The sequence below is a fragment of the Girardinichthys multiradiatus genome, chromosome 7, assembly GCF_021462225.1.
Source record: "Girardinichthys multiradiatus isolate DD_20200921_A chromosome 7, DD_fGirMul_XY1, whole genome shotgun sequence".
NCBI classification, from domain to species: domain Eukaryota; kingdom Metazoa; phylum Chordata; class Actinopteri; order Cyprinodontiformes; family Goodeidae; genus Girardinichthys; species Girardinichthys multiradiatus.
The window spans coordinates 6,307,292-6,318,034 of NC_061800.1; the positions used below are offsets into that span (position 1 = coordinate 6,307,292).

At 40.6% G+C, this 10,743-nt stretch overlaps 1 protein-coding gene and 1 long non-coding RNA gene across 3 annotated transcripts in view; both read right to left on the reverse strand.

The window, feature by feature from the left end:
* kcnh3 (potassium voltage-gated channel, subfamily H (eag-related), member 3) overlaps positions 1 to 4,965 on the reverse strand; it is a 398,012-nt gene extending 393,047 nt beyond the window's left edge. For both annotated transcript variants that reach the window (XM_047371306.1, XM_047371305.1), the window contains exon 1: positions 4,392 to 4,965. In XM_047371306.1, coding sequence (XP_047227262.1) covers positions 4,392 to 4,467 — 76 coding nt within the window. In that variant the 5' untranslated portion in view covers positions 4,468 to 4,965. The remainder of the gene's footprint in view (positions 1 to 4,391) is intronic.
* A 4,734-nt stretch (positions 4,966 to 9,699) lies between these two features.
* LOC124871951 lies at positions 9,700 to 10,558 on the reverse strand. The gene is made up of 2 exons (XR_007039169.1): positions 10,412 to 10,558; positions 9,700 to 10,254 (listed from the first exon to the last, which is right to left on the reverse strand). It is a non-coding gene; the product is annotated as an uncharacterized LOC124871951 (long non-coding RNA).
* Between the last annotated feature and the right edge of the window lie 185 nt (positions 10,559 to 10,743).

Here is a 10,743-nt window from a genome sequence, read left to right on the forward strand (position 1 = left end):
CACTCAATACTTGGTCGGGAATCCTTTGGCAGAAATGACTGCTTCAATGCGGCGTGGCATGGAGGCAATCAGCCTGTGGCACTGCTGAGGTCTTATGGAAGCCCAGGATGCTTCGATAGCGGCCTTTAGCTCATCCAGAGTGTTGGGTCTTGAGTCTCTCAACGTTCTCTTCACAATATCCCACAGATTCTCTATGGGGTTCAGGTCAGGAGAGTTGGCAGGCCAATTGAGCACAGTGATACCATGGTCAGTAAACCATTTACCAGTGGTTTTGGCACTGTGAGCAGGTGCCAGATCGTGCTGAAAAATGAAATCTTCATCTCCATAAAGCTTTTCAGCAGATGGAAGCATGAAGTGCTCCAAAATCTCCTGATAGCTAGCAGCATTGACCCTGCCCTTGATAAAACACAGTGGACCAACACCAGCAGCTGACACGGCACCCCAGACCATCACTGACTGTGGGTACTTGACACTGGACTTCTGGCATTTTGGCATTTCCTTCTCCCCAGTCTTCCTCCAGACTCTGGCACCTTGATTTCCGAATGACATGCAGAATTTGCTTTCATCCGAAAAAAGTACTTTGGACCACTGAGCAAAAGTCCAGTGCTGCTTCTCTGTAGCCCAGGTCAGGCGCTTCTGCCGCTGTTTCTGGTTCAAAAGTGGCTTGACCTGGGGAATGCGGCACCTGTAGCCCATTTCCTGCTCACGCCTGTGCACGGTGGCTCTGGATGTTTCTACTCCAGACTCAGTCCACTGCTTCCACAGGTCCCCCAAGGTCTGGAATCGGCCCTTCTCCACAATCTTCCTCAGGGTCCGGTCACCTCTTCTCGTTGTGCAACGTTTTCTGCCACACTTTTTCCTTCCCACAGACTTCCCACTGAGGTGCCTTGATACAGCACTCTGGGAACAGCCTATTCGTTCAGAAATTTATTTCTGTGTCTTACTCTCTTGCTTGAGGCTGTCAATAGTGGCCTTCTGGACAGCAGTCAGGTCGGCAGTCTTACCCATGATTGAGGTTTTGAGTGATGAACCAGGCTGGGAGTTTTAAAGGCCTCAGGAATCTTTTGCAGGTGTTTAGAGTTAACTCGTTGATTCAGATGATTAGGTTCATAGCTCGTTTAGAGACCCTTTTAATGATATGCTAATTTTGTGAGATAGGAATTTTGGGTTTTTATGAGCTGTATGCCAAAATCATCCATATTAAGACAATAAAAGACCTGAAATATTTCAGTTAGTGTGCAATGAATCTAAAATATATGAATGTTAAATTTTCATCGTTACATTATGGAAAATAATGAACTTTATCACAATATGCTAATATTTTGAGAAGGACCTGTACCTGACTTTGTGAAGTCCCTTGAGACAAAATGTGTTGTGAATTGGCGCTTATATAAATAAAACTGAATTGAATGGAATTGAAAAACACGTCCATACACACACAGGTCACAAAGCTTCTGTCACTTCCAGTGGCCGGCAGATAATGGGCCATCTCATCCATTCTCACCAGAGTGTCTGATTTAACGAGGAGCTAATCTCTCAGTGTTTAAAAGCACACAGAAAAGCACCTTTGGTCACTGATGGAACAGAAATTGATTTGTATGTGCAATTCAGAAATTCCCATCAACTCCCTCCATTCACCACCACCCGTCCTTCCCTCATGGCCTCTCATTTCACCTCCCCCCCTGCAGTCTCCTTCCTCCAACATGCAAAAAGGCCAGGATGAATTCTTGACATCCCTTCATGTTAATTACAAAGACTGCGCAGGTACTGCTGGAAATGTGTAATTATCACACCTCGGCGAGTGGAGGGGCCGCGCTTTAGCTGCTCAGAAAAGAATAGCCCCACTCAGACTCCATTCCTCTTTAGACGATGCTCTGAACGTGAACAGGATGATTTGCATTTTAAGGATTTCTGTCACCATATGTTTGAGAAACGCATGTTTACAATCCTTTCTAATGAATAATGCAATATTTATAGCTCGGCATATGACATGTTATATCAGAGAAGGATAATGAAGCACATGTTCTGGGTGTTTTTTCTCTTTAACAAGTCACTTTCCTTTTCAAAGTGAGCACATTTTAAATATGCTGCTACTGGTTTGTTTGCTTTTTCTCCTGCAGGAAGAAAGACTTGGCAAATTCTTGAGGGAGATCAGGATCTGTCTTTCGCTTCCTTCCCGTTCACATAATCTTTTCCACTGCTGTCACACATAACTGGTTTAAGGGGAGACACTGGCAGCCAGAAACATCCCCTCACCCTGAATATTTAACACAGAAAGAGAGACAAACCACCTTGGACGCAGTATATAAGCATCTCTCACCCGCCCACCAACCCAGTATGGGTCCAAACACACATGGGCTGCTCATTGCATCTGCTCACAAGACACTCTCGGCAGAACAACGAAAGACAAAAAAAAAACATAGTCTTGAGATCCTGCCTCTCTGTTTCCAGCATCATCTCACCACCTGTTGTCTCTTAAAGACAGTGCGCACCGGTGTAATAAATCTAAACAGGCAACATAAAGTCAGGTCATTATGTGTTGATTTCCACTGCAGGGTTTCATAAACGCAACATTTTTCATTAAAGTGTACAGAAAAAAATCCATAACTCTTCTTTGTGAGTGTTTGGGCTGATGACATCACAGGAGGCTCATCAAGCATTACTAAACACATGGCACACCAGTGATTTTTGACAGATTTCAACATAGAGTCTGAAGAATTCAAGTTTCGTTCTAGTCTGCCCTGGTTCACTTCCATGCGTGTTATTATTTTCCTTAAATTTTCCTGAAATCTATGCAGTGTTCTCAAATTCAGCTCAAATGTTTTACTGCAGCCATATACAATACAGGTAAGCACTTTTAAAGAAGAAACTGGCACAAACACGTGAATAAACAGAAACAAAGGCCAGTAAAATACAAATTAATGCACTTAAAAACACTTCAATCAAAGCTTGTTTTTATGAGCTTAGATTTTATCTTGATTCAACGATTTAGGACAAACAAAGCAAAACAAACAGAAAAACTGACAGATAGATGTTGTTCTGTAGGTGACAAACTATAACTGAAGAGATTTGATTGATTTTAAAGAAAAGCCTGGATAGTAGCTTTAAAATAAAAAAGACGAGTAATATAATGCCAATCCGAATAAAAGAGTTATGACTGCTCCTCCGGCTGGGAAGAGTGAGGAAAGCTCCGAGTGGGCCGCACGTTGTGAACGTTAAACTGTCTGATTTTACTGGCTGACATAAAAAGTAACCTGCAGACTGAATACATCTAGAAAAAGAAAAGGCAGATTGAGACATAGAAAGAGTAGATAATAGCACATTTATTCAAGAAAAAAATACACAGTTTAAAGCATCCAGCTGGCATGCCATACACTGATGATCTATGAGGGCAGTATGATCTAGCCATGGGCCAGTATGGGTTCTCAGAGTTTATAGTATTGAGTAAAAATATCCTGGTTTTATAGTATTACAATATTTACTCAAAAAAAAAAAAATTAAAAGAGAATGTACAACTTAATCTAAGTGCTTTTCTTTAAAAGAGAAAGCAACAATTATTCATACAGTTGCAAGAATATTTCAGTATGTAACTGCAGTTAAAATAATGATACAACGTTAATTCCTACTCATTCTGATTTTGATGTTTAGAATAAGCACCCACTAAATTTAGTTCATGTTTTTAGGTAAACTTTCTAATGCAAAGAATAATATAAAGTTCTGCTGTTTGTCTCTTTACAGAGTAATACTGAGATTATATCAAACTGATATTAGCAGGTAAATTTGTCAGCCTATCTGCTGGTGTAACCAGTCTTGCAGTCTGTTGGATTTGGGGTCATTTCTGATAGATCAGCAAGGATCGCTTTGGAGTGTCCAAATAAACATGATGTGGATTGAAATGATTGTGGACTGGAGGAGGGGAGGTGCCACACTGTACTGTATGCTCCATGAAGCCTACAGTCACAGTCACTCCAGCAATTTCCTTGACATCTCACTAAGAAAAACTTTAAACCATAGGAGCATTATGGGGGGGAATGGCACCTTTCAAACTGTAGTACAGCTTGACACTGATAACTGGCACATGCCTAGTGTGACTTGCTGGATTCTGGGATGCATCTCGAAAACCTGTATGCACCCAAATCTTTGTGGGACTCAGGGCTTTGTGGGACTCGGGAAAATGTGGTATTTCTCCCACTTTGAAGATCATACTGTGTCTTTTAGGTTTACAAGTTGACAGAGTCTTTAAACTTTTAAAGTTTAATCATGAAATAATTCCAACCTTACATGTATAGAAATGAAATTAATAAATTTGGTTTCTTGCTGTAATTCCAGATAAATTGATGTTTCGGAGGAAAAAAGAAAGAATCACAAAAAGGCAGTAGCTGGTTACTCACGGGTGCCATCGAACCGCGTGGCTATGGTGTCCAGGAAGGTGTTCTGTGGGGCCAGCAGCCCTCTCATCACCGGCATCCTGCTCCGGGTCGACTGGCTCCTCCTGCCCCTTCGCCCCGGGACGGCGCTGGACTCCTCCTCAGACCCAAAACTCGGCAGGAACCGAGAGGTGCCCGGTGCGCATCCCAACCCCTGGAGAAGCGCACCGATCCGAGATACGCGCTGTGGCTCCACCTTGGCACCGCGGGGGCTGGGACCATAATCAAGTCAGCCGAGAGCGAGCAGTAACCCAGGGATGCACCTGTGCACCCTCCAAGCGGGGAGGAGGCAAAAATCAAATAAAAGCAGCCACGATGTGTGTGTGCGCGTTGGAGAGCCAGAGAGTGAGAGATGAGGGTCGATGGGTAAACTGTAAGTTTTGGTGCTGATGATGCGCGGAGTGCATCTTATAGCAGCAGGCTCTTCCTTAGCCCTCCCTCTTTCGCTCTCTCGTTGCGTGGCTATCTTGCCACAACTGAAAGTCACATGACGCCTTTTAGGTCTTGCCAAGCTCTGGTCCTTTTTCAAAGTGGAGGTGGGAGACAACAAAGGGGTCGTGCTTATCGGAAGCCGATAGACTTTCTCCTTATCCGATCAACGCATGATTCTGGAAAATCTAATTAGAATCCAAGAACCTTTAAGTGAGGAATGGTCATTTACACAAAGCCAAGAACATGGTTATATACAATAAAATGTACATTTTCCGAAGAAAGCCACCTGTCTGATGCTTCTAATTTAATTTGTTAAAGGGAATTAACATGGAATAATTCATAGACCTTAATACTGATTGTGTACGTTTAATATAAAAAGTCAAAATGAAAAGACTGGTGATCCTTTGTTCTGCGGCTCTCAGCATTACATTAGAAATGCGGGCGCTTGGACACTTGAAAGAGGATCAGATTTCAGAAGTCGCATTACGCCATCATGTGGTTGCTTATGTGTTGGACATTTGTATGCCTTTATTTACCAGTGCATTTGCATTCACAAGTTATATAATAACATGGGGATGGACCCCACATTTTTTTCAGCTTTTAATAATTGATTTGAATTATTCGTTTTTCAGGTGGGAATGCTTTTTATAACATACAGCTGCAGTAAATTTCACATGTAGGAACTGGCTGCACAGGGCAAACATTTAATATGGACACAGAGCTGGGACAAAGTTGTGAGAGGTCCTATGGTGAATTTAATTCGGAGCTCAGCTCCAGTTAAGTCCACTATCCACCACAGCACCACTGACCTCTGGTTTCATATTGTTATATTGCCCATGCTTGATCTTTTTTTTGCAATAAAGTTTAATGTAGGGCTCACAAACATTATTTGTTAATCTATTCACAAACATTTAAAGTGTGCTTAAAGTCTTTGCCCAGCACAGACACAAGCAAGAGAAATTATAAAATTAGCCTTAAAATATTGCTCTGTTTAATTAACTTTCAAAGTATGAAGGTTTTCCTTATGTACAACTGGAGCGTGTGTCAACATGACCTCTGTGAATTTAAATTCTTCTGAACAGCTTGGTATATACATACTTTCTCAGGACTTTTAGGTAAATGTCCGTTTGAATTATGCCAGAATTATCCCAGAAGCTTCATGTTGTCCAGTGGATCTGGACAACATGAAGCCTTTGGCATCATTCTTGCTGAATATTTGACATCTTTCCTTGGTGTAGTGGAAAAAACTCAATAATGTCCTCTGGGCCTTACTTTTGGGCACAGTCCAGAGATTAAAGAATGGTTTTCTAAAAGCCTATAGTCTGTTTAAATAATCCCCAAACTAGTTTTGAGGTGTGTTTGGCATCATTGCCGTATTGCAGCATCCAGTAGTCCGCGACTTCCGTCATATAGTCATTAATTTGAGCTAAATTTAAATACTCTATAAGAACTGATATTTTTTTCATTATAGCACCTGGTTTGTTTAATGCATCAGTACCACTGGCAAAGACAAGTGGATTAGATAGCCTCATTTTGACTTCTCCTCCATCTCTCCAAACACAGAATGTCTGTGGACCTAGTTTTCAGGGTGATTAACGGTTGGCCAATCCTTGTGTTTTTTTCTGGATTTTTTAGCTTATAGATCCCATCCAATTTTAGCCTAACCAAAAACACCTAAAGCCAGACTTTGTTAGGCTTTGGGTCAACCCGTTCAAACACAACTATAGATCAAGAGACATCTGGATATTTAAGCCTTTTCAAACATTATATACATCATTTGGACAGAAGGTAATGCCATCCTTTCTATGTATTTTCAACCACTTTTTCTTGTGGCAACAATTCTGTTTTTTTCTGCCCTGATTTATCCAGTCTGTAACTAGTTTTAATGTGTTTCAATGTCCTGTTGGAACACCCCTTTAATCTTTGTACTTAGTTATCCTTTATAATTTTTTCCACTTAGTGGAACATCGTTACAGCATGATGCTATTACCACCGTGCTTGAGAGTTGGTACAGTTTCAATTCAAATTCAATTCAAATATAAAGAAGCTTCTGACTACACTCCATTGTTGTATGAGTCTCGTGAAGAGGATGCTCAGGGTTCTCCATAATGTTCTTCATTTTATGAAGAATTCTTCTTTGTACGATGATCTCCAGAGAATCTAGAGGAGTCCACAGAACATAGTCAGTCTTTTTAATTAGCTTGATTAGCTTTTTTAAGTCCCTGGCTCTGATGCTGCTACTCCAGGAAATGATGGCAGAAGAGATCACACTCTTCACAATCATCTCCTTTGTTTTATTCACGTTCAAGATGATGTGATTGTTTCTACACCATGCCACAAAGCGGTCCACCACCTTTCTGAACTCAGCTTCTTGTCCATCTCTGATCCACCTGTCCAGGTGTACCCTGGACAGGTCACCAGTGCAAAGACACAGGACAAACAACCATGCAGAGAGACACTTATACCTAAGGACAATTTAGAGAGACAAATTAACCTAACAGTCATGTTTGAACTGTGGGAGAAAGTCGGAGTACCAGGAGAGATCCCGTGAATATACAGATTAAACATGCAGATCCCAGAGTAGGTTTTAAACCCAGGACGTTTTTGCTGAAAGCCAACAATGCTACCAGCTACGACACCGTGCAACCTGCAAGGAAAAGATTAAATGAATTCTACAAATCCAAGAAGGAACCATGGTCAAATATCCTGATAGAATTGGGCCAGGAGGTTTTTGATGACAATAAAAAATGTGTCGCAAAGAGCATTTAAACCAAAATTAGTATGTATTTGTACGGTCATATTCAATGAACTAGAAAACGCCTTTCAATGAGGCTCGTTTGTCAGACGGACGGTACCTTTTGAAAATAACAACCCTTTAAGCGGGCATTAAACATACTTTTTAATAAGCTCACGTTTCTGTATAAAAAAATATTTTTTAGTGGTCTGATATAATATTCTAATCTTAAATGTTGTGTTTTAATTAGCTTTAAGCAGAAAATTATCATAATTAACAGAAGTAAAGACTTGAAAACATTTAATCTATGTAACGTGTTTCACTTGGTGAACTGAGTTACTGTAATTTAATTTCCCTTTGGGATTAATAAAGTATTTTTGAATTGAATTGTAATAAATGAACTTTTCAATAAGATGCTAATTTATTGAATATGGCTGTATTTGTGCAGCATTTAGGGCAAAAGTCACCCTTTTACTCCTAGTCAAGTAACTCCACCCTCAGAAACTACAACATGGACACATTGCACAATATATTGCATAAGTTTTGTGAACATGTGCTTTCCCTTTGGAGTCAGTAAATCTGATTTTGTGTTGTTTGGTAATGATATAAGAGTGACTTGGAAAAATGTTCTCATAACAGTTGCATTTATTTTGTTTTGTATGGCTCGTGTGGGTTTTCCTCTGTGTTGTACAGATGAAACCTGTTCTATATTAACACATATGCTGATTTATCCGTTTATTTCCTCAAATCTTCTTTAGATGTTTTTCCAAGTTCTGGTTCCAGCGTGTGGTGCCTACTTTTCAAGGTTGTTGTCAGCACTGCTTTTATGGGCACTCGAGGACGATAGAGACCAAACAAGTTCTGAAATATGCCACAGATTGAGTTTAATAGGCCTGCTAGTCAGTATATTTCTGCTTTACCTACTATAGTTACATGCATTTTAAAAAGTATTTAAATCTGAAAAGACTCACAAGGAAAAGGATGGCAATTAAAATGTTCTAATGATATATGTTTACATGGTTATTTCTTTGGCGCTCGGACCTGGGAGGAAGACATGAATGCTGAGAATGACATGAGCTAAGATGATAATTTGTAATGCTTAGATTTAGAGATGTCTTCCCCCTGATCCGACACTGGTGGTGGATTGGCGGCCAGGGAGCGAGAAAGCCGGGAGGAGATGGGAAGGAAGATGGTGGAGGTGGGGTGGAGGGATGAGCTCAGCTGACAAGCGAGGATGTACATGGCTGAACATTGTTAAAAGCGAGGCGTCGGAAGGTGATTGGATGAAGAGTCATGCGGACAGGATGCTGATTGGATGGCAGGGAGATGAACAGAAGAGTCATTGGAAGGAGCAGGCAGTGAAGAGTCTTTCATTCTGAATTTTCGTCAAAACTCCATAACTGTGTAAAGCAGGGTTGGTGATTAAGTACAGCAATGGGCTCAGAACATAAGCTTTCACTATATGACTCAGCTAAATATGAGTCAGTTTTGATTTGCCGTCTTTTTGTTTCAGCCTTGGGTTCTGTTAGCTCGCTGGAGATATTCTTAGCCTCTTTTTTGTGCACCATTTATTTCTGCTCAGGATGATCACTCATACTGACATTGCAAACAAACAATGTCTAGCAGCATTAAATAAGTCAGTCAGTCATTTTCTACCGCTTATTCCATAGTGGGTCGCGGGGGAGCTGGTGCCTATCTCCAGCAGTCTATGGGCAGGAGGCAGGGTACACCCTGGACAGATTGCCAGTCCATTGCAGGGCAACACACAAACAAACATGCACACACTCATACACCTAAGGTCAATTTAGAGTGACCAATTAACCTAACAGGCATGTCTTTGGACTGTGGGAGGAAGCCGGAGTACCCGGTGAGAACCCACACATGCACAGGGAGAACATGCAAACTCCATGCAGAAAGACCCCAGGCTGGGAATTGAACCCAGGACCTTCTTGCTGCAAGGCAACAGTGCTACCAACCGCACCACCGTGCAGCCTAGCATTAAATAAATGTTTTGTTTTTTTTTTGTTTGTTTTTTTTACAATTGACTGTATGGTAAAAGAGAGTATTAACAGTTTTAAAGTGAGAAACCAAAAAAAAAAAAAAATCGAAATTTGATTTTATGGTTTTAATGAAAGAAAAACAGTGCAGGTGTACATAAAGAAATTATTTTGGATTTTAAATATAAAGTTTGAACAGAATGGAACATATTTATAGAAAAATAATGGAGTATTTGTCATTGAACAAGCTAATATTTAAAAAAAATTGTGCAAGCGTTTTTCTTCATCTCACAGTTGAAGAGTACATATGATAATAATTAAAGAATAATTAAAGACTTCTACATGCTTTGCAAGTGGGAAAATCTGCAAAATCTGCAGTGAATCAAATACTTGTTCTCCCCACTGTGGACTCAGTCCCTTCACATTTCAGAGTCCTGGTGGTACTGCCAGTGACACTTCCTGTCTGACTACAAACACAGGCCCACATCACAGTCCTCCCACTACCATGCAGTGCTTTGGTTGCAGACATGCTGGAAATGAGTGGTGGGAAATCTTCTGACTTTCCAGTGAACTGTCTTTTCCCAGTGCTGCATTGTGTCCCCACTGTACACTGGTTGGATAGTGGAGCTCATGCAGACTTATCTGCTCCTCCTGACAAAACAAACTGAAGGTGGAGAAAAATATTCAGCTGGTCTATTACACATACTATATAGAACAAACAAGGCACGGTACACTTTGCAAACACTATACACATACATACAAATGTAGCTAAACACTCATAAATCTACGAACGACATATTAAACGTCAGCAAAAAAATTACATTTTCAGAGTGCGCCATGCGGACATTTACGTGTACAAAGTACTAATAGACTTGCGTTGTACACACTGAATTACCACACAATAAAAATCTCAATTTACAACAACAATAGTCTACACATAGTAAAAAGTAGATACTATCGAGCTTCAACCATCCATAAATGCAACCCGGAAATGCACAGGTCTAACGTCACATTTGTCTAACGTCACATTTTTTTCGTCAGACGTTCCTCCGTCAACCGCTCCTTCAGTCTCAAAACTATCAAAAAATCCAAAAGGTTATCTTGCAACCCGGGAGGATTTTTTTTTCTGTTTTTTATTATTTATTTTTTTAAT